This window comes from Delphinus delphis, chromosome 3 (genome assembly GCF_949987515.2).
Source record: "Delphinus delphis chromosome 3, mDelDel1.2, whole genome shotgun sequence".
Lineage (NCBI taxonomy): Eukaryota > Metazoa > Chordata > Mammalia > Artiodactyla > Delphinidae > Delphinus > Delphinus delphis.
In genome coordinates this window covers 129,185,542-129,210,116 of record NC_082685.1, presented here as the reverse complement: position 1 = coordinate 129,210,116, position 24,575 = coordinate 129,185,542, and the positions used below count along the sequence as shown (strand labels likewise).

Here is a 24,575-nt window from a genome sequence, read left to right as displayed (position 1 = left end):
TGCATTTGTGAACTGATACAGTAATTCACTTGTTATAAAACAAAATGCATGAAATACTGCAGTCACTGGAGAACACAGTGACAAACGTATGCAAACTGCCATATTTCCATGTCATGACAATTTTTAGGTTTGTCATTTTAAAAATTTCTGCTATAAGCAAAAATCGCATGTTGAATTGAGACGTAAGGTAGGAAAGGATGGGTCTTTTAAAGTAGGTGATGATGATGGACTTCGTGACCACAGAGCCTGAGACATCACCTGGGTCAAGTCTGGCTCTGCCACTTGCTAGCCGTGTAACCCCACAACAGCTTTGTAAGAAGTAAGAGAACCTATGTAAATGGCTAAGAACAGTACCAGGCACAGTGGATGCACAATATGTATTTTATGAATGAATGAGTGACCCAAAAGTCACAGACTCAAATGCCTGTGGACCTAGAAGTGTCCTTAGCAGAGCTTTTGGCTGACCTGAGAGTTCATGCCAAATTCATGTCCAAGTGGGGTCCATGGTTACCATGTTGGAATGAAAAAAAAAAGCCCAGTGTTTCCAAAGCCTCTGAATTTTCAAAAGAAGCTGGAGAGATCTGGATTTTACATGCCATTTCTTGTTGTTTACACATTGGAAACTAATTTTAAATTTTATAAGGAACAGTAGGCTAAACAAAACTCATATGCTTGATCTGGCCTGTGACTAGCTGCTTTTTGACCTCTGACCTGGGTCCAGGCTTATAAAACAAAAAATGAAGTAGAAAATCAGAGTGAAATCTCAGCTTTAGGAAACTGGATCCAGGACTTTTGTCTTCTGAGATATATGACATAAGGGGGAAATGGAGATGCTGATTATAGATGCTAGAGAACTAACCTATGAAGAGAAAATTAATGTCTAGTTTTATGCACTAATGTGAAATGCTTACCGCTAAAGCCTAATTATCATGTAGCAAACTATGTATATAGCATTCAAATATGCAGGACTTCCCGGTGGTCCACTGGTAAAGAATCCACCTTACAATGCAGGGGACATGGGTTTGATTCCTGGTCTGGGAACTAAGATCCCACATGCCGCGGGGCAACTAAGCCCGTGGACCACAACTACTGAGCCCACACGCCTCAACTAGAGAGCCTGCATGCCGCAAACTACAGAGCCCACGTGCTCTGGAAACTGCACGCCACAGCTAGAAAAGAGAAAACCCACACACCACAACTAGAGAGAAGCCCGCATGCCACAAGGAAGAGCCCGCACGCTACAATAAAAGATCCAGCATGCCTCAATGAAGATCCCGCATGCTGCAACTAAGACCCAACACAGCCAAAAACAAATAAGTAAAATCTTAGAAAAACAAACAAATATGCCATCACAGTGGTATAGCTAGTCTGTGAGTTTCATTTTACAGTAGGTACTCTGCATGATCTGTGACTAAAGAACTTCATCCACAACTGAAGCCAGTCTCATCACTTGAGATCAACCTGGTATTACTGTGGCCCATGCCCCATGGCCCTCAGTTCAGAACTTTGCCAAACCTGTAGAGATAAAACTAGGCTAAGCTGATGACATAAGAGGCAAAGTCTTCATGCCCCAAAGTTCCTTTCCCACAATGCTGAAATTCGTATTGGAGTTTATTTTTGAGATAACTAAGTGCTATTTTCCCTTAAAGTCAATTTGCTTAATGAGATCTCACAACATCTACGTAGACATACTCAGAGGATAAGAGTTGTAACTAGGATGAAAGGGAAAGAAAAGGAGGAGGAATAATGAGGTATGGGGAAATATTGAAAAATCTTTGGCAGGGAGTAGCACAACTATATTTGCATTTTATAAAGATCACTCCAGCAGTATCTTGAAGAAGGAATCAAAGGGGTGGTACCAGAGGCAGAAAGAAAGTCCGAAGACAACTGCATTATCTAGATAAGAAAGTGTGAGGGGAGGGCTTCCCTGGTGGCGCAGCGGTTGAGAGTCCGCCTGCCAATGCAGGGGACACAGGTTCGTGCCCCGGTCTGGGAAGACCCCACATGCCGCGGAGCGGCTGGGCCCGTGAGCCATGGCCACTGAGCCTGCGCATCCGGAGCCTGTGCAACGGGAGAGGCCACAACGGTGAGAGGCCCGGTACCGCAAAAAAAAAAAAAAAAAAAAAAGGAAGTGTGAGGGGAGAGTGATGTCAGCATCAGGGCAGAATACAATGTCCCTAACAACACTGAATCATGAAGAAAGAGAAAATCTGAACAGACCAATAACAAGTAAGGAAACTGAATCAGTAAACAAAAACCTCTCAACAAAGAAAAGCCCAGGGGGGCTTCCCTGGTGGCACAGTGATTGAGAATCTGCCTGCTAATGCAGGGGACACGGGTTCGAGCCCTGGTCTGGAAGGATCCCACATGCTGCGGAGCAACTAGGTCCGTGAGCCACAACTACTGAGCCTACGCGTCTGGAGCCTGTGCTCCACAACAAGAGAGGCCGCGACAGTCAGAGGCCCGCGCACTGCCATGAAGAGTGGCCCCCACTTGCCACAACTAAAGAAAGCCCTCGCACAGAAACGAAGACCCAACACAGCAAAAATAAATAAATAAATTACTAAACTACCCCCAACATCTTCGTAAAAAAAAAAAAAGAAAGAAAAAGAAAAGCCCAGGACCAGATGGTTTTGCTGGTGAGTCCCATCAAACATTTAAAGAATTAACGCCAATCCTTTTCAAACTCTTCAAAAAAACTGAAGAGGAGGGAACACTCCCAAGCTCATTTTATGAGCCCAGTGTTACCCTGATATCAAAGACAGAATCGGACACTACAAAAAAGAAAACTACAGGCCACAGGTGGTCCAGGATGGCCGTGTAGGAAGATCCTGAACTCACCTCCTCCCACAGGTACACCAAATCTACAACTACATATGGAATATTTCCCTCTGGAAAAGACCTGAAAACTAGCTGACCAGCTCCTTCACGACAAATGATAAAAGGGCCACATTGAGGCAGAGGCAGAGAAGTGATCTCACTAAAACCCCACCCTCAGTGCAGCGACCCACAGTCAGGAAGATGTCAAAAATGCAGAGCTTCTCCCTGAGGAGTGAGGGGTTTGTGCCGCACATCGGGTGCCCCGACCCTTGGGACCTGCAGTGGAGAGATGAGCCCCCAAAAGGTCTGGCTTGGGAAACCAAGAGGGCTCACGTCCAGGGGACCCAAAGGGCTGTACAGAACTGAGACATTTCTCTTAAAGGGCTCACGTGCAGACTCACTTGCCCTGGGGACCAGTGAAAAGCAGCAGTTTGAAAAGTGCCTGTTCTCCACCGTGGCTGTATCAATTTACATTCCCACCAACAGTACGAGAGGGTTCCCTTTTCTCCACACCCTCTCCAGCATTTGTTGTTTGTAGACTTTTTGATGATGGCCATTCTGACTGGTGTGAGGTGATACCTCACTGTAGTTTTGATTTGCATTTCTCTAATAATTAGTGATACTGAGCATCTTTACACGTGCCTGTTGGCCATCTGTATGTCTTCTTTGGAGAAATGCCTATTTAGGTCTTCTGCCCATTTTTTTGATTGGGTTGGTTTTTTTGTTTTTGATATTAAGCTGTATGAGTTGTTTATATATTTTAGAAATTAATCCCTTTTTGGTCTCTTCATTTGCAAATATTTTCTCCCATTCTGTAGGTTGTCTTTCTGTTTTGTGTATGGTTTCCTTTGCTATGCAAAAGCTTTTAAGTTTAATTAGGTCCCACTTATTTTTGCTTTTGTTTCCATTAATCTAGGAGACAGATCAAAAAAAAAAATATTGCTGCAATTTATGTCAAAGCGTGTTCTGCCTATGTTTTCCTCTAGGAGCTTTATAGTATCTGGTCTTACATTTACGTCTTTAATCCATTTTGAGTTAATTTTTGTATACAGTGTTAGTGAATGTTCTAATTTCATTCTTTTACATGTAGCTGTCCAGTTTTCCCAGCACAAATTATTGAAGAGACTGTCCTTTCTTCATTGTATATTCTTGCCTCTTTTGTCATAGATTAATTGACCATAAGTGCGTGGTTTATTTCTGGGCATTCTCTATCCTGTTCCACTGATCTATGTGTCTGTTTCTGTGCCAATACCATACTGGTTTTTTTTTTTAACATCTTTATTAGAGTATAATTGCTTTACAATGCTGTGTTAGTTTCTGTTGTATAACAAAGTGAATCAGCTATACATATACATACATCCCCATATCTCCTCCCTCTTGTGTCTCCCTCCCACCCTCCCTATCCCACCCCTCTTGGTGGTCACAAAGCACCAAGCTGATCTCCCTGTGTACCATACTGTTTTGATTACTATAGCTTTGTAGTAATTTACAGTATAGTCTGAAGTCAGGGAGTGTGGTTCCTCCAGCTCCATTCTTCTTTCTCAAGATTGTTTTGGCTATTGGGGGTCTTTTGTGTTTCCATACAAATTTTAAAATTATTTGCTCTAGTTCTGTGAAAAATGCCATTAGTATTTTGATAGGGATTGCACTGAATCTGTAGATTGCTTTGGGTAGTATAGTCATTTTCACAATGTTGAATCTTCCAGTCCAAGAACATGCTATATCTTCCCATCTGTTTGTGTCATCTTCAATTTCTTTCATCAGTGTCTTTCTTTTTTTTTGGCTGCACCAGGTCTTAGTTGCAGCATGTGGGATTTTTGTTGCAGCATGTGGACTCTTTAGTTGTGGCATGTAGGCTCTTAGTTACGGCATGCAGGTGGGATCTAGTTCCCTGACCAGGGATCGAACCCAGGCCCCCTGCATTGGGAGCACAGAGTCTTAACCACTGGACCACCAGGGAAGTCCCTCATCAGTGTCTTATAGTTTTCCAAGTATGACTCTTGTAGGTAGGTTTATTTCTAGGTATTTTATTCTTTTTGATGCAGTGGTAAATGGGATTGTTTCTTTAATTTCTCTCTCTCATATTTTGTTGTTAGTGTGTAGAAACTAACAGATTTCTGTATATTAATTTCCTTCAACTTTACTGATTTCATTGATACGAGTTCTAGTAGTTTCCTGGTAGCGTCTTTAGGATTTTCTATGTATAGTATCATGTCATCTGCAAGCAGTGACAGTTTTACTTCTTCTTCTCCAATTTGGGTTCCTTTTATTTCTTTTTATTCTCTGATTGCTGTGGCTAGTACAAAAGTGGCGAGAGTGGGCATTCTTGTTTGTTCTGATCTTAGAGGAAATGCTTTCAGATTTTCACCATTGACTACGATGTTAGCTCTGGGTGTGTCATATATGGCCTTTATCATGTCGAGGTATGTTCCCTGTATGCCCACTTTCTGGAGAGTTTTTACCATAAATGGATGTTGAATTTTATCCAAAGCTTTTTCTGCATCTATGATCATCTCCATATGAGATGATCATATGGCTTTTATTCTTCAATTTGTTAATGTGGTGTATCACATTGACTGATCTATGGATACTGAAAAATCCTTGCATTCCTGGGATAAATCCCACTTGATCATGGTGTATGATCCTTTTAATGTATTGTTGAATTTGGTTTGCTAGTGATATTGTGAGGATATTTGCATCTATGTTCATCAGTAATATTGGCCTGTAATTTTCTTTTTTGTGGTATCTTTGTCTGGCTTTGGTATCAGGGAGATGGTATCCTCATAGAATGAGTTCAAAAGTGTTCCTTCCTCTGCAATTTTTTAGAATAGTGTTAGAAGGATAGGTGTTAACTCTTCTCTAAACTTTTGGTAGAATTCACTTGTGAAGCCATTTGGTCTTCTGTTTATTGGGAGTTTTTAAATTACTGATTCAATTTCAGTATTCATAAAAGTTTTAGGTCATGAAAAACAAATAAAAGCAGAGGTAGATTAAATTAGACTAGATTAACTTTGACCCAGTTTAAAAAACAAATAATAAAAGAACAGTTATAAAAGGTATTTTTGAAATTAGAGAAATTTAAACATGGGCTATATTCATGATATTGAATTACTGTTCACTTTTAAAGATACAATGGTAATGTGATTATGTAGAAAATGTCATTCTTATATATGTGTGTGTGGAGAGAGAGAGAGAGAAAGAGAGGAATTGTTACAAAATGTTAACAACTGGTGAACCTACATAAAAGATATATGGCTGTTCACTGAACTTTTCTGTAGGTTAGAAATTTTCAAAATAAAAAATTGGGAAAATATTTATGTTTGTATATTCTTTGGTTTGTTGTCATTTATTTTTTTGTATTTTACTTTGATTTCCTTTTTTTTTCTTTTTTTTTTCCCTACAGCTGGGCTCTTGTATTTCAGTGGCAATTCAGCCTACACTAATTGACCACCAGTGAAAGAATTATTTACGGAATTACACAACATCCAGAAGAGGGCAGCAGAGTAAAAGTTTTCTTTAATTAAAGGATGATCTTAACAGTGTACTGACTTTGCCAAATATCTGAAAATCAGAGTTTATATCACCTTTTTCTCAGGAATAAGCAGTTAGCTCAGTATTCCTCTTAGAAAACTGAAAAAACTAAGGCAATTCACTGATAACTCCATTGTTCCAATCAAAAACTTAGACTCAGTTTAAGAATAAGAACAGGACATTCTTATTCTCCTATCCCCTTCAGACAAGAGTAACAGTTACAACCAAGGAGAGGCTCTAAAAAGACACCTGATGCCTTTTTCCTGGTTTCCTGTTCTCAAGACCACCTTGCTCTTGAATTGCCACCCACCCACCCATCCAGCCATTCACCCATCCATCTTGCCAACCACTGTTCGTCTTGAGCTTCCCAAACTATCCCTACATGCTAGTGCTCTGCTTAAGAACCTTCAATGACTACCTACCGCTTACCTCAAGATTTCCTAATGGTCTGATCTTACTCTGCCTAAAAATTTTATTTCCTACTATTCCTAATGCAAATTTTTGCTCTACTCAGATTGTTACACTCTTGTTCTCTGAACCCACAGTATTCATTCCCACCTCTGCAGTTTTGCTCATGCCAATGGTTCTCAAACGTTTTTTTGGTCTCATACTGTGGTCTGAGAAGCAGCTGAGAGCCAATGCCATAGAATCTTCCAGTTGATATATTCAAAACTGCCATAACGAACTGTGTACTAATACACAGCTCTCTGGGGCATCATTCCTAAATATTTGTATGTTTATTATAATCATTTTCCACTAGATGGCAGTAAAGTGGCTGGAGGCAGAGGTGAGTTTTGCTAATTCAGACTAGCAGAGACAATTTTTTTCTTCTCCTTTTTAGGCAGTATGTTATTTTCTTTTACTTTTACTTTTTTTTTTTTTCAGCGGAGAGCATGAACACAGTCCCCCACTACCACAAATTATGCAGTCGAGTTTTCCATATTTGGGGAAATCGCAGGAGTCAACATATCCGGAGTACAATGGATAAGTCTCGCCCTGGGAAAACCACCTTTGAGATCATGGTATCTCCCCTGCCAGGTAAGTATTTCATGCAGTATTTTATAAATTTATTTATTTATTTATTTATTTTTGTCTGCGTTGGGTCTTCGTTGCTGTGCGCGGGCTTTCTCTAGTTGCGGCGAGTGGGGGCTACTCTTGTTGCAGTGCACGGGCTTCTCATTGTGGTGGCTTCTCTTGTTGCGGAGCACGGGCTCTAGGCGCGCAGGCTCAGTAGTTGTGGCTCGCGGGCTCTAGATCGCAAGCTCAGTAGTTGTGGCGCACGGCCTTAGTTGCTCTGCAGCACGTGGGATCTTCCCAGACCAGGTCTCGAACCCGTGTCCCCTGAATTTGGCAGGCAGATTCTTAACCACTGCACCACCAGGGAAGTCCCTCATGCAGTATTTTAGACCCTAAAGCACAAAATAACTTTGAAATACGTTGCGTCTAATTTTATCAATAGGCAATATACTACTGTAATTCATAGAATTGACATTAACTTCAATATCCAAAGTTAATGAAATGCCTTGTCACAAACTTTCCTTCTCAAAATTTTGCATCACAGTATATACGTGGCTCTAACACTCAATTCTCAAACATTTTTGTCTTCAGACCCCATTATACCTTTAAAAATTACGAGAATCCCCAAGGAGCTTTTGTTTATGTGGGTTATATCTATTGATATTTATTGTATCATATTAAAACTGATAAATTTTTAAATATTTACTTATTAACTCATTAAAAATAACAATTTAAAAATCTATTACATGTTAATATAGGTAACTTATCTTTATGAAAAATAGCTAACCCCCCCAAATAGTGAAAAGAATGGCATTTTAATATTTTTGCAAATCTATTTTATTTCTGGCTTAATAAGAGACAGCCAGATTCTCATATATGCTTCTGCATTCAATCTGTCTTACCACATATCATGTAACCCCTAGAAAATGCCACTGTACCCTTGTGAGAGAATGGAAATAAAGGCAAATAACCTTTTAGTACTGTTATGAAAATAGCTTTGACCTTGCCAATCTCTAAAAAGATTGTAGGGACCCCCAGCGTCCTTAGGCTACACTTTGAGAACTGCTGGTTTATGCTATCCCTTCCTTTCCACCTCTCTTCTACCTATTTCTCTTTGAGGCACTCCTTACTTCAGTAACTCATATTCAAATTCTATAGTAATATTTAATTTTTTCTAAATTATATGTTTTTCCAACTACACCATAATCTTTTGAAGCTGTACCTAGGCACACAGTTATCAATGAATAAACATTTGCCAGTTATGTTACCCACATTAGATGATGTACCTATTCAAATAGCCTCCAGAATACCCACTAACTTTAAACATCCACTCTCTTACAGCAGAGAACTGTGAAATCATGATTCATGCAAAGTAAGCCTGTCCTCCAGTTTATAGTTTGAAAAACAGTTCTTTCTTGAACGAAGTCAAAGCTCTTAGTTATTTACTGATCTTGCCCATAAAGAATATTAAGCAGATAAATACTGCCAAGAATTCATAAAATGTTTGAGTATCTGCTCGTTTGTCAACATAAACTCAGTCTTTTCATCACTTTCCACAGAGAAAAAACCTTAATGCCCTCCTCTAAGGGTGGGAAGAGGACCCTTCCTTGCTTGCCCAGGAGCAGATAAACATTGGTGGGTTCACTCAAAGTAGTTCAGCAGTTCCCTCCTGCATTTCCCTACAAGACTGGCTTTCCAATTCTGGGCTATTTTAAATCTTACCTTCTCATCTCAAACCTCCAATATTCCCCTATAACTATTCTCAGTTGAAGATCTTGCCTCATAGGTCAGTGAGAAACTAGAAGCCATCAGATTTAGCCCTCAACTTTCTCCAACCAAATCCCCTAGTATCCACTGAGTGCACATTCTCCGCCTTCCCTCTTACTACAGTTGAAGATGTATCCCTGCTCCTGTCAGAGGACAACCTCTCCACTTATGCTCTAAATCCACTCCCACCTTTTCAAAAACTTTATTCGGGAAATCACTCATACATCTATATAAATTTCTTTCTTTCTGTTGGATCATTCTCACCAGCACACAAATATGCTATAGGATCTTTCATCTTACAAAATTTCCCTTCACCTTTGGCCCTATTTCTCTGCCTCTCTTTCAGTAAAACTTACTAAAAGAGTTGTGTACATTTGTTTCTCCTTCCTCACCTCATATTTTCTCCCCAACACACTCAAACTTTTCACCAAAACTGCTTTTAATCAAGTCATCATGGGCCTGCATCTTGTAAAACTCATGGGCACTGATCCATCTACGTTTTTGCCATCTCCTTTTTCTTCATGTCCTCTGGCTGAAGACTCTGAATTTTATCTCCAGCTATGGCTTCATTTCAAAGCTCCAGATACGGATATTCAACTAGTTACTTGTCATTTCTCACAGGTATTTTAAAACTTCACCCTCCCACATCCAATCTATCATCAAGTCTGGCCAGCTCCTCCAAAATATAATCCTAATCCACCCACTCTCTCCATCTCCACAGCTACCACTCTAGTCCAAGCTATCATTATCTGTCACCTAAACTACTATACTAGCCTCCTAATTAACCTTCCTTGTGTGGTAACTGCCCATCTAATTGTCCATAAAATACTCAAAGTGATCTTTTAAAAACAAGAATCAAATCATGTTACTTCTCTGCTCATAACCCTCCAATGACTTCCCACGCACACTAAGAATGCTAAATATTCACCCAAATCTGCAAGGCCCTCCATGATTTGGCCACTTCCCTGACATCACCTTTCCCCTCTCCTTTACTACCATGTTCCAGCCACGTGGCCCTCTTTTCCTTGCTTGAATATATCAAGCTCTTCCCCACCTCAGTGCCTTTGCATTTCCTATCCAGAGACTCTCCCCATAGATCTTCCCAAGTTTGGTGCCTCCTTGTCATTTAGGTCTCAGTCACACATGGCGCCACCCTATCTAATGCTGCTACCCCTATTCCCACCCCAAGTGACCCTTAAGAGGGTGAAGTCCCAGGAGGAAACAGAAGACACACACAAAATTATCCACCCCACTCCCTTCTCAGTACCCTACCTCATTTTCTTCAGGGCACTAATCGCTATCTGATATTATTTATGTGTTTAATATCTGTCTCCTACACTAGAGCCTGGGATGCAGTAGGTGTTCATTAAATTATTTGTTGAAATCTCATTTTGAACTCTGGAAGTTACAATCCATTTAGGGACACTATTTGTGGATTTTAAGGATATTAATAATAAAGTTTATCTATCCTACATGGCATTTTTGTGATTAATAGCATAAATGGCCTTTAAATGAAAAAATACAGCACACATATCTTTAGTTGGGTAGAGTATTTCAAGAGACTGGAAACAATAGGAAGTAGGGGTAAAGAATCAGCAAAGAGGGCAATTTTGGACAGCAGCACATCTCTATGCCTACCAATGCTAACCTTTTGCTTGTTGTATATTATATATTAGAAAATTGTCTGCCTGTCTGTTGTTTCTCATTTATTTGTATTTAAAATTTTATGTAAATCATTAAAGGCAAAATAACTACAAAATATACACTCTTTTCAACTGCATTTGGTATGTTCATCAAGAGAGAGCATATCCTGGGACATAAAACAAGTCAATAAATTTAAAAGAACTGAAAACATACTTGTTCTCCGACCACAACAGAATTAAGAACCAATTACAACAAGATATCTAGGAAAACCCAAAATATTTGGAAATTAAAAACACTTCTAGGGACTTCCCTGGTGGTGCAGTGGTTAAGAATCCGCCTGCCAACAGGAATAAAGACGGAGACATAGAGAATGGACTTGAGGATACGGGGAGGGGGAAGGGTAACCTGGGATGAAGTGAGAGAGTGGCATGGACATATATACACTACCAAATATAAAATAGATAGCTAGGGGGAAGCAGCTGCATAGCACAGGGAGATCAGCTCGGTGCTTTGTGTCCACCTAGAGGGGTGCGACAGGGAGGGTGGGAGGGAGACGGAAGAGGGAGGGGATATGGGGATGTATGTATATGTATAGCTGATTCACCTTGTTATACAGCAGAAACTAACATACCATTGTAAAGTAATTATACCCCAATAAAGATGTTAAAAAAAAAAAAAGAATCCGCCTGCCAATGCAGGGGACATGGGCTCGAGCCCTGGTTCAGGAAGATCCCACATGCTGCAGAGCAACTAAGCCTGTGCACCACAACTACTGAGCCTGTGCTCTAGAGCCGAGCCACAACTACTGAGGCCGTGTGCCACAACTATTGAAGACTGTGCACCTAGAACCCATGCTCTGCAACATGAGAAGCCACCACAATGAGAAGCCTGCGCACCACTACGAAGAGTAGCCCCCACTCACCACAACTAGAGAAAGCCTGAGCACAGCAATGAAGACCCAACGTAGCCAAAAGTAAATAAATAAATAATAAAATATAGTTATTAAAAAAATAATAAAATAAAAAACACTTCTAAATAATTCATAGATCAAAAAATAAATCACAAGGAAATTTAAAAAACATTTTATACTGAATGCTAATGAAAATACAATATATCAAAATTCCCAGGATTCAGCAAACATAATGCTTGGAAGGAAATTTTTAACTTTAAATACATATATTAGAAAAGAAGAGAATTACAGTAAATATTAAACTCGATTAATATCAGTGATGTTAAGGTTCTACTTTAAGAAGCTAGAAAAAGGGCAAAATAAACCCAAAGTAAGTAGGACATATAAAATAATAACAAAGAGAAATGGCCAAAATAGAAAATAGACAAACAACAGAGAAAATTATTAAAGTCAAAAGCTGTTTCTTTGAAAAGATCCACAAACTTCCAGTTACAATGATAAAAGAAAAAAGAAAACATATCACCAAAATCAGGAATGAATTATCACTACAGATCATATAGACATTAAAAGGACAGTAAGATTATATTTATGAACAATTTTATGCTACCAAATTTGACAACTTAGATGAACAAAATTCCATGACTAAACTTGAAACAAGATGAAACAAATTCTGAATAACCCTACATCTTTAAAAGAAATTGAATTCATTATCAAAGAAAACTAGAAACCCACAGTTTCACCAGAGAATTCTATCAATATTTAATAAAGGAATAACACCAATCTTATATTAAAAAAATTTTTTTTAGAAAGTAGAAGAGAAGGAAACACTTCTTAACTCATTTTAGGAGGTCAGCATAAGTCTAATACCAAAACTTGAAATAAAACTACAAACAAGCCATGAAACCAAAAATTTTAAAATACTTCAAAATAAACATGGTATGACAACAAAAGCATATAAAAACCGATAAGGTATGACCAAAGTGTTACTCACAATTGAGTAGGGTTATCTCAGGAATCCAAGGATGGTGCAACATTTGATAGTGTGTCATTATAATTCACTCTATTAATAGGAAAACAGAGAAAAGTCATGTGATCACCTCAATAAATAGCAAAGAAAAGCATTTGATATTCATCATTCATTTAAAACTTAAGACAAAAATTCCTGACAAATCAAAAATAGAAGAGAACTTTTTAAACTCTATAAATTATACCTACCAGAAAATTACAGTAAATATTAAACTCAAAGGTGAAACCTCAGAAATAGAAGAATGAAGTATATTCATACAAAATAATAAGGGGAGATTCCAAAATATATCTTTAATAAATAAAAGTTGAATATACAAAACACACTCACACACAATTCTATGATTTTCTACAGGAACATACACAGAGAGGTACATACACAGAAATAAGATTGGCAGAAAACACATCAGCCTGATAACCTCTGAGGAGAGTGTTAAGGACCAGGTTGTTGGAAGCACAGGTTACAGGGTGTGGTTATAGGAGACTTTTTAGCCTTATCTACCATGTTTCTATTTGTTAAAAGGAGAATGCTGTTTTCATGAATTACTTAGATAACCAACAGGTAATTTTAACACCATAAATTTAAACTCAACATAGTATTGGAAGTCCAAACCAGAGCAATTAGGCAAGGAAAAGAAATAAAAGACAGCCAAATTAGAAAGGAAGAAGTAAAACTGTCACTATTCGCAGATGACATGATATTATATATAGGAAACCCTAAAGACTCCACTAAAAAACTGTTAAACTACTAAACAAATTCAGTAAACTTGGGGGGTACAATTTCAACATGGAAAAATCTGTTGCATTTCGATACACTAATAAAGAACTAGCAGGAAGAAAAATTAAGAAAACAACCCCATTTACAATTGCATCAAAAAGAATAAAATACCTAGGAATAAATATAACCAAAGAGGTGAAAGACCTGTCCAGTGAAAACTATAAGACATTAATGAAATAAACTGAAGATAACATAGATGGAAAGATATTAAATTATCATTGATTAGAAGAATTAATATTGTTAAAATGTCCATATGACCCAAAGCAATCTAAAGATTCAATGCAATCCCTATCAAAATCCCAATGGCATTTTTCACAGAAATAAAACAAACAATTCCAAAATTTGTATGGAACCACAAAAGATTCCAAATAGCCAAAAGTATTGAGAAAGAAGAGCATAGCAGGAGGCAAAATACTCCCTGATATCAAACTATATTACAAAGCTATAGTAATCAAAACAGAATGGTATTGTCATAAAAACAGACACACAGATCAATAAAACAGAATAGAGAGCCCAGAAATAAACCCATGCATATAAATAAATTTACAACAATTAATTTACAAGAAAGGAAAGAAGAATATACAATGGAGAAAGGACAGTCTCTTCAATAAATGTTGCTGGGATAACTGGACAGCCAACATGCAAAAGAATGACACTGGACTACTATCTTACACCATACACAAAAATTAACTCAAAATAGGTTAAACTTGAATGTAAGACCTGAAACCATAAAACTCCTCAAAGAAAATATAGGCAGTAAGCTCCTTAACATCATTCTTGCCAGTGATTTTTTGGATCTGACACCAAAAGCAAACGCAACAAAAGCAAAAATAAATAAGTGGGACTACATCAAACTAAAAAGCTTCTGTACAGCAAAGGAAACCATCAACAAAATGAAAAGGGAAGCTGCTGAATGGAAGAAAAGGGGTTAACGTCCAAAATATATAAAGAACTCATACTTATCAACAGCAGAAAAACAACCTGATTTTTAAAATGGCCTCAAGATCTGAACAGATAGTTTTCCAAAGAAGATATCTAAATAGCCAACAGGTACATGCAAAGATGCTCAACATCACTAATCACCAGGGAAATGCAAATTAAAACCACAATAGATATCACCTCACACCTGTCAGAATCGCTATTATCAAAAAGACAACAAAAAACAAGTGTTGGTGAGGATGTAGAGAAAAGGGAACCCTTGTACACCATTTGTGGGGACTGTAAATTCGTGCAGTCACTATGGAAAACAGTATGAAGGTTCCTCAAAAAATTAAAAATAGAACTACCATATGATCCAGCAATTCTACTTCTGGTTATGTATCTGAAGGAAACCAAATCACTGTCTTGAAAAGATTATCTGCACCCTCACGTTCATTGCAGCCTTATTTACAATAGCCAAGACATGGAAACAACCTAAGTGCCCATCAATAAATGAATGGATAAAGAAGATGCAGTATATATATATACAATCAATACTACTCAGCCATAAAAAGCACGTTATCTTGCTATTTGCAACAACATGGATGGACCCTGAGGGCATTATTAAGTGAAATAAGACAAAGACAGACAAATAGCGTATAATCTCACTTATATGTGGAATCAAAAAAAAACCAAAACAAGTTCATAGAAACAGAGAACAGACTGGTGGCTGCCAGGAGTTGGGGGGTGGAGGAAATGCATGAAGGGGGTCAAAAGGTACAAACTTCCTTTTATAAAATAGTAAGTCATGGGGATGTAATGTACAGCATGGTAACTATAGTTAACAAAATTGTATTGTACATTTGAAAGTCACTAAGAGAGTACATCTTAAAAGTCCTCATGACAAGAAGAAAATTTTCTATATATGGTGACAGATGTTAACTAGATTATTGTGATCATTTTGCAATATATACAAATATCGCATCATTATGTTGCACACTTGAAACTAATATTATGTTATATGTCAATTATACCTCAAAAACGTAAAGAAATAAGTAAATAAGTAAGGTCTGGGCAAAACGGTCCTTTGTACCAGAGGTACATTGTAGATGATTAAACTATATGGTAAAAATTTTAAAAGCACTGGAAATATATACAAAAACTACTTTTTTGTTTTTAAAGATAAGTATATTACTATAGGTAAGAAGTCAACTAGTTCCTTTTAGTTCCTTTTAAGTTTGGAGACCTTAAAGTTACTCTTTGAATGCCATTTGTTGCACATCCTGGAACTGAATTGCTCCCATTTAGCAAATCAGGTAAACCTGGAGGATGTCAATTTACCAAACACAACACCTGACAGCACAGCCTCTAGAGTTTGCCAACTATCCTATATAGTAGAGTGAAATAGAAACTTTGACAGATATTTTTTCTTTTTATTCCTTTTTTGGAATACAACAAATTAGTCCTAAGGCTACTTGAATTTGCCTGAATTTTCACTAGATCTGACTAGTTCAATTTAGACGTTTAGGTTAGGATTTACCCTCACAGGCAAAGAACAGGAAAGCTGACTTTCCAGACTGAGGAAGCGGCATCAACACATTTATTTTTTAATAAACACCTGATGTGAAGATGGCTGAGTTATTCTAGTAGTTTACCCCTCCTGCAACTAAGCGTGGTCTAATTAATCCTCTCCTAAATGTGAACGCGTTGTGTGTGAAAATACACGAGCGAATGGAGAAAGGAAAAGGGAACAAGGAGCCCTCCTACAGCTCTACGCACCTCTGTTTCAGCGAGCTGGGGGTCAATAAAGCAGAGGCACGGAGACACGGCGATAGGAGACCAGGAGGTACCGGGGCCGCCGAGCGCGGCACTGAGTGCTGAGACCGCGAAGGGGAGGGACGGCGCAGCCTCTGCTCCTCCTCGGGTCGGGGCGGGCCCGAGAAAACCCGCCTCCCCAGTGCCGTCCTCTTCACGGCACCACAGGACAGCCATGCCGGGCCGCCTGCTGCGCGGCCTCTGGCAGCGATGGCGTCGTTACAAATACCGCTTCGTACCCTGGATCGCGCTGAACCTAAGCCACAACCCGAGGTGAGAGAGCTGGGCGGCTCGACCAGGGCCGTTTGCCTCTAACCCGGCGACGCCATCTAGACCGCTGGGACTTGGGTTAGAGGGCCGAGGTGGGCGGAGCTTCCGGAGGGCGAAGCCTCAAGCAGGCGGAGCCTAAGACGACCCAGGGACCTGAGTGGGCGGGGCCCGAGGTGGGCAGCGCCCGAGGTGGGCGAGGCGGAGGCTGATGGAGTCCGAGTTGGGCTGGGGGCCTGAAGAGGGCGCGGGGCTTTTAGGTGGGCGGGGCCTAAGGCCTATTTCCCGTCGTCCCCGGCGCGGCGAGGTCCGCTAGGACCTGATCGCCCGCGGGTTTTGGCTCGAGTTCTCGCTTTTGCTTCTGCAGGGGCTGGGGTTCCTGGGCTTGGGGGAAAAATGGGAACTTTTGGAAAAGAAAAAAACTTGTACAACGTGAGGGTGCGTGGCCTTCTCTCCGCCAAGGCAGTTAGGAGCTTGAAGTTCCTTAGAAAAGCTCCTAACTCCGTAGTTGGTATGGTCACAGCTCCGTAGTTGGTATGGAGAAAACAGCGCAGCTCGGCTGTGAGGATAACAGCTTGGAGTAGCTGATGAATAAAAACGAGCAAAAAGCCAATAAAAGCATGTCGGAATATTGGATTTAGAATACGGATTCAGCGCTTTAAGAAGGGGATCTAGCTGAGTGGGTGGCCGTAGGATCATTGTTATTGCCGGCTTTAGTAAGTGGCCTGCTTGTGGTCTGGAAGAAGTCAACGTAATGCTCACTTAAATAGGCAAAGAAGTCAACGTAATGCTCACTTAAATAGGCAAACGAGCTCCGCTGAAGGCTGGTTAATAACCAGAGAGCTTTCCCAGAGTTTCATACTACGGAAACGTGAATTCAGCTGCATCATTACTAGAATTGTGAGGTGGAAATTGGTTCAAGTAAACCAAGAAGTAAAAATAATACTTAAAAACTATTTACGGAAATAAAAAGTGATCTTTAAAGAAGTAATTACTGTGGTGGTGTGATGAAATGGGAGATTGGGATTGACATATACACACTAGTATGTATAAAATAGATAATAACCTATACATAAAATTAAATTAAAAATAAAAAGTAATTACTCCTGGGAGAGAATGTGACAAAATATATAATGTTAACTTAAATTTGTCTTTGAAACTACACGCGTGTGAAAAGAGCCATTGCAATATGAGGATTCTCATTATGTAATAACATTCACATAATGGCTTTGGGTGTAGTGGGAAACTAGCCCTGTTTCTGCTTCTGGCTCTCCCATTTACCCGCTTTCGGACCATGGGCAAGTTCCCTAACATCTTCAAGCTTGAGTTTCCTTGTCTGCAAAAATGGCGTAATGAATGTAAGGACCCAACAGAATTTGGTATGTAATGGGCCTTTCATAAGCATTAGCTGTTGTTGACTTGTGTAGGTATTGTTGGGAGTCAGGTAACTAGAACTAAACCTAAAAAACTCTTTTCTGAACTTCTTAGTTTTATGCCCTTCAAACACATGAGAATAATCTTCATACAGGCCAGTAACCCAGAAGACATCAAGACAGTCTGGCTTTTATCAGTTAAGGGTAGTGAATAGAAACTTTTCCCATTTTCAGGACCCTCCGATACGTTCCAGAGGAATCCAAAGACAAAGTTATCTCAGATGAAGAGGTCCTAGGAACATTACTGAAAGTTTTCCAGGCTCTATTCGTAAATGATTTCAATAAACAATCAGATATCTTGACTGTGTTTCCAGAACCTGTTAAATCAAAATATCAAGACCTGCTGTCAGTTCAGCATCCAGGGGTGAAACAGCTTGAATACAGACATCAACAGCAAAATACCTTTACACCAGAAGAAATTCTTTATAAGACATTGGGTTTCAGTGTCACCCGAGCACCTAGCACATTGATTTCGGCTGGAAAAGGTGTCTTCGTTAACAAAGGATTAGTACCAAAAGGCGCGGTTGTATCTATGTATCCTGGTAATGACATAATTAGTACTTGGCCAAGAGTTTCTTATAAAAAAATATAAGTTCAACAAAGTGCCTATCCCTGTAATCCTTGGAGTAAGGGGTTGTATTGGAAACTCTGATTTCCACAGATTTTTCTTTTTTCCACAGATTTTTAAACCCTGATTTGGAAATTAACTGTTTGTAAATTATCTCATGTATTAGAAAGTATCCTGGAGTATTTGTTGGGATAAATGCATTTTTCTTTTAAGGAAATTTTTCTAATGAATGTTTAAATTTAGGAGATTATAGTGTGGCCTACTTTGATAAGACTGATTACTTAGAAATCACTAGAGAATAAGGCAGTTTGGCTTAGCTAATTAATAATTAAAGGTAAAAAATGATATGGGTTAAAACATGAAAGATAAAATTTAAACCTATAAATCACTGAATAAAGATCTTCCTGCCATTTCTAAACTTGAAAAGTAAAGAAGCTTCTTTTCAAAAGATCATTGACTAGCATGCTAAGTAGAATGTTACTTGTTAAACATATTATTTGGTGTAGTGGAAAGTATGCGTGAATGTTTGTCAGATAGACCTATGTTTTTAAAAAGTCATTCTACTATTTTTTAATTCTGTGAGTCTCAGTTTCCTCCTACACAACTATCCTAAGTCCATAAAGACTAAATAGGACAAGCCAGCAACAAACAAATTAATAGTAAAATAAATAGATTAACATGCCTGGAACATAGGAAGCACCCTGTAAGTATTAATTTTCTCCTTTCCTTCATTGCCAACGAAAGGAAAAACAACCTGAATGTCAGACTCATCTATTCCCGTATATATCTACATTATTTAATTATTAATAAAAATACTTTTCTTAAAAGGCTCTTTAATAGATGACAAATCACACTCTACTTTAAAAAATAAAAATAAAAACAAAAACACAGCTTTGTAAAACTGAACCTAAAATGTGGTGTTCACATTTTTTTAACCAAAATAGTCATATTTTATTTGGCTGTGTGGACAAGTTGGTGCTGTGCTCCTTCTGCTATTGGCCACTCTTTAATGAGGGAAGGTAGCCAAAGAGAATCTGATGGTCTAGACGGGAGGTGAAACTTTAGAGAAAGGCAGAGAAATTAAAACAAATTCTTCCATGTTATGTTTATGTTCCAGAGAAAGGTCCTTATCATGATGTTTATGATTTTTATAGGTTGCTATAATAATGTCTTTGTCTTGTATACTAGGTACAGTATATCAAAAGTACGAGCCAATCTTTCTCCAGTCCATTGGAAATCCGTTTATTTTTAGATGCCTGGATGGGGTACTCATTGATGGAAATGACAAAGGAATATCAAAAGTCGTGTATAGGTAAGTTGGTGCCATGTTCAAATTTAATTATAGGAGGTAGAACCGCACCACAATGACTCTGACCACTAGCGTTTGTACTTTAAAGAAAAATCATTTAGGCGGCTGCCCTATTGATTAGACAAAAGTTTTTTTAAGAAAAATTTCACTGTTCAATTCTAGGGTTAACTTTCAATTTTAAGATACAGAGGAACAATGTCTTAGCTAATGCTTTCACCTGTTTCAGATCTTGCAATGGGAGGGATCAACTTGGCCCTTTAAAAATGAGTGATAGTACATGGCTAACGTCAGAAATTCATAATCCACTGGCTGTAGGACAGTACGTCAACAATTGTTCAAATGGTAAGTTGGCACCTTGGGGCTGTGAGATATAAATACAGCAGTGGTAATGCTCCTCCTTTGCCATGTGACTGAGTGCCAGAGGCAGTTGAGTTAACATTTCAGCTATCGTAAGCCCTTGAGTAAACTCTAACTTTATAATAGCTGATATCAAAGAGAGAGTTCGGGGAGATAATGATATACATTAACTGGAATTCTTAAACTTACTATTTTTATTCTGATTTTTCAGTAAATATAGGCAATTGATAACTGCCCTTTTGATCATTATTATTTTAATACTTAACTTAGAGATTATTTTGTCAGTGCCTCAACATAGCCTTATAGATTACTCACTAGACACTAGACTGGTATCCTCTTTCTGTTGCTAAGTTTGTGAGTTACCTACCTTCTCTAGGACTTAACTTTCCTACAAGTTTGATCATCTGGCTACATTTAACATAGACTTTGGTGTTAGGGAGACATGAATTTGAAGCCTGATTCTTCTACTTAACCTTTACCCTTTCTGAACCTGTTTCCTGATCTTCAAAAAGTAAATAAAACATCCAAACATATGTATATAGATATATAATCTAGCAGTGCCTGGAACATAATAGTGATTATTAATTTGAACGTTTTCTGAAAATTTAGAAAACCATACATCAAGTGCCATAATTCAGTACATAATTCATGACCTTATAAAATGTCTCTGTTTCTAAAAAATTCTGTACTTGTTCCTAGACAGAGCAGCTAATGTCTGTTATCAGGAATTTGATGTGCCTGCAGTTTTCCCTATAGAACTGAAGCAGTATCTTCCAAACATTGCGTACAGCTATGACAAACAAAGGTTAGTCTTCTGTTAGAGCTTTTCCTATCTTCTGTCTTATGCTGTACCTAAAAATATATATATTTTCTATGAAAAAACTATATAGAGATTGGGGTTTTTTAGTGAAAAATTATAACAGATTTTTATGTGCATCACACTTTAGTGTGTTAATGTAGGTTATCTGAAATTTAAAATTTTCCATTAACTTAGCTTATTCTGCTTATTATTACCCACTTTTATTCTGTGTAGTATTTTATAAGTTATCAACCTTAAAGTTTGTTCCAGGTGACTCTTGTTTTTCCTACCTACAAAATCTTCAAATAAATTTTACTTTATTTTAAGGATCCTGTTCTCCATTTTACATGGAAGCACCCAGTTGAAGAAAGGGACCAAATTAGACTATTACTTCTTTTGCCTACTTCACTATTAGGTTCAGAAACTTAGTCAAAAAAAGGGAAATATTCAGAAGATATGAATTTTTAAATCTGCTTTTGTTTTTACCATAATTTATTTATTTTTTATACAATTGTTAAAGGTTACTTTCCATGTACAGTTATTATAAAATATTGGCTATATTCCCCATGTTGTACAGTACACCCTTGTGGCCTTACACCCAGCATTTTGTACCTCTCATTCCCCCACCCCTATGTTGACCCTAGTAACCACTAGTTTGTTCTCTATATCTCTAAGTCTGCTTCTTTTTTGTTATATTCACTGGTTTGTTGTATTTTTTAGATTCCACATATAAGTGATAAGAATATATGTATTTTTTTAAATAATGTTATTTATTTTGGGCAGCATTGGGTCTTCATTGTTGCGCATGGGCTTTCTCTAGTTGCAGCGAGCGGGGGCTACTCTTCGTTGCAGTGCGCGGGCTTCTCATTGCGGTGGCTTCTCGTTACAGAGCATGGGCTCTAGGCGTGCGGGCTTCAGTAGTTGCAGCACATGGGCTCAGTGGTTGTGGCATGCGGGCCCTAGAGCACACAGGCTTCAGTAGTGTTGGCACGCAGGGTCAGCAGTTGTAGCTCGCGGGCTCTAGAGCACAGGCTCAGTAGTTGTGGTGCACGGGCTTAGTTGCTCCGTAGCATGTGGGATCTTCCTGGACCAGGGGTTGAACCCATGTCCCCTGCATTGGCAGGAAGATTCTTAACCACTGCGCCACCAGGGAAGTCCCTGTATTTTTATTGTAACATTTCTTCTCTGATCAATCATTAAGTGGAAAGTCTACCGAGAATACTCAAGTAACAATTTTTAAATATAAGTAATTCTGTAGAGCTAAGAGTTCTTTATTAACAATGCTATAGGAAGATATTGTCTTTATATCATTTCACTGAGCTGCCAATTGCTAGCAAACTTTATTTTGTACAGGTCCTATTAAATTGTCTTTTGAAGATGAATGATATTTAAAACTTAGACTATTCCCTGTACTTAAACCTTGATAACTTTCATGTCTATGTGTGTGTATTTAACAATGAGGTTTTTTTAGCCTTATACTCTGGGGCATAATATTATTACTGTTCAACAAGTACAAGAAAAGTTAAATGAATAGGAACATTGAAGGTGTGCATTATGTCTTGTGTCCATAAAAACTATTTTTTTAATTCCCATAAATTATAAAGTAATGTTTCCAGCTTTGCAGAATACAAAGATACAAATTAATTTTTTTAAGTGTTGAATTATAATAAATTATAATAAATGTCATTTTAAAATGCTTTTTGTGATACCAGTTTTGAGGGCTTGAACATAGAAACAACATTTTCAAAAGAAGTAGTCAGTTGTATAAACAATTGACTTGTGGTCTTTTTAAATAATACAAAATAAACATACTCTAAAATGCCTTCATCAGTGATAAGAACTATTTCCTCATGGAAATCAAATACATAAAGTAAGATGACAGTAAGGAATCTGAATAAAATTCTCTAAAATCCATATTGGTTGTATTAAAACATGAGCTTGTATCTGTTAATACTTCTAATTTTGTCTGTGTTTCTTTTTGTTTTCAGTCCACTTCGATGTGTCATTCTTGTCGCACTCAGGGACATCAAACAAGGAGAAGAGCTTTTTTCAAACTACTATACAATTGTCAGCTAACTGTATGAAATTAGGTTTTCTATTCAGCTACTGAGTTAATTCTAAATGTTTTTGTTGTTTCTCTGAGTTCCACCTGCAGAGCAAATATTTTGAAACCTAATTGGAGTGGGAACTTTTTAGTTTTTATTGATATTTGTGTTTCAGTTCCATCATGAAAACTATTTGCTTCATTACAATTTCAAATTTGTAATGCAATTCCAGTGTTAATTGGTTTTCACCTAAGTACACAGTAGTTTACTAAATTAAAACCCACTGTCTGAACTTACAGTTTCAACTTTTCTTTTGTATATTTTGATTATCTCTGTGGTGGTTTATCGAATTTTAGCCAAGTCATCAGCAATTCTTGTACTATTGATGTGTACTAACTTCCATAAAGACTTAATTTTTCCAGAATATTCTAAAACCAAAAATATTTGTTGTGTTGTCATGAGTTAATTGGGGTGTGTTTGTGTGTGTGTGATTTAAAGATTGTTTTAGGGACTTCCCTGGTGGCACAGTGGTTAAGAATCTGCCTGCCAGTGCAGGGGACATGGGTTTGAGCCCTGGTCTGGGAAGATCCCACATGCCGTGGAACAACTAAGCCCGTGAGCCACAACTACTGAACCTGTGCTCTAGAGCCCGTGTGCCACAACTACTGAGCCCACGTGCCACAACTACTGAAGCCCGTACACCTAGAGCCCATGCTCCACAACAAGAGAAGCCACCACAATGAGAAGCCCGTGCACTGCAATGAAGAGTAGCCCCGGCTCGCTGCAACTAGAGAAAGCCCATGTGCAGCAACAAAGACCCAACACAGCCAAAAATAAATAAAATAAATTTATTTTTAAAAAAATTTAACAGAAACAAAAAAAAGATTGTTTTAGCTGGTTAAGGGAAAAATGGGGGGTCATCATACTATTTACTGTATGTGAACATTTACACACACACACACACACACACACACACACACATAGTTTAAGAGTGTAAGATTGTTTTGGCATGGAATTATAGTTAAAAGATGGTGGTGGGAGGAACACCTATCCCCTATTCCACACTTCTCATATTTGGACAGCTTCCATAAGTAATTCTCCTGCCTCTTTCTCCACCCACTGGCGAAAGAGTGATTTTCTGAGATTATCTTTAGGGAAGAACTAGGCACCCATGGCCCAAACCCCTCTAGTTCCTTTTCTGTGGACTCTCCCAGCTGAGTCTGTTCTGGGCTGCTCTCTGCCCTGTGCAGGGAGTAGCCTGTAGTCAGCCCAGCCAGTGAAGGAGTGAGTTTAGTTCAGAGGTAGAGTATTAGTGAGCTGACCTGGCCTCAGCTCTGAAGCCACATTCTCCAGTTTTATTAGTAAGAGTTACTTTGATCTCCATCAACCTGACTCCTGCATCCAACCCTCAGTTCCAAACTTGGATAGGGAGGAGGGTGTTATTTTTTGGGCCCCTCAAATCCTAACATGGCACCTATACAACCAGATTCTGACCATCTCCACTGCTACACCAACAGCTTTTCTCAGTTTATTGCAATTTCAGTGGCCTCCTAATTGCCTTCCCTGTTTCCATT

At 38.4% G+C, this 24,575-nt stretch overlaps 1 protein-coding gene, 1 long non-coding RNA gene and 1 other non-coding gene across 3 annotated transcripts in view; 1 reads left to right on the top strand and 2 right to left on the bottom strand.

Moving 5' to 3' along the window:
• Positions 1-16,276, bottom strand: part of LOC132423573 (uncharacterized) — a 55,373-nt gene extending 39,097 nt beyond the window's left edge. The window contains exons 1-2 of the long non-coding RNA XR_009519005.2: positions 16,188-16,276; positions 12,681-12,749 (exon numbers count right to left, since the gene is read on the bottom strand). This is a non-coding gene — a long non-coding RNA (uncharacterized lncRNA). The remainder of the gene's footprint in view (positions 1-12,680; positions 12,750-16,187) is intronic.
• LOC132423778 (U1 spliceosomal RNA) lies at positions 7,236-7,397 on the bottom strand. The gene has a single exon (XR_009519086.2). It is a non-coding gene; the product is annotated as a U1 spliceosomal RNA (small nuclear RNA).
• Positions 16,277-16,392: 116 nt separating the features above from the next.
• On the top strand, positions 16,393-23,311 carry SETD9 (SET domain containing 9). Its single transcript, XM_060009475.2, has 6 exons — positions 16,393-16,496; positions 18,098-18,465; positions 19,680-19,803; positions 20,027-20,142; positions 20,857-20,962; positions 22,945-23,311. The coding sequence occupies exons 1-6, from the start codon at positions 16,399-16,401 to the stop codon at positions 23,030-23,032; spliced, it is 900 nt and encodes a 299-aa protein (XP_059865458.1). The 5' UTR covers positions 16,393-16,398; the 3' UTR covers positions 23,033-23,311.
• The last annotated feature ends 1,264 nt before the right edge of the window (positions 23,312-24,575 follow it).

Bases quoted from the DNA above. Each gene is read 5' to 3' on its own strand.
- SETD9 (XM_060009475.2), top strand. From the start codon at position 16,399: ATGCCGGGCCGCCTGCTGCGCGGCCTCTGGCAGCGATGGCGTCGTTAC. The intron at 18,466-19,679 runs GTAATGACATAA...CTTGTATACTAG, and splicing joins GGTTGTATCTATGTATCCTG to GTACAGTATATCAAAAGTAC. The intron at 19,804-20,026 runs GTAAGTTGGTGC...CACCTGTTTCAG, and splicing joins ATATCAAAAGTCGTGTATAG to ATCTTGCAATGGGAGGGATC.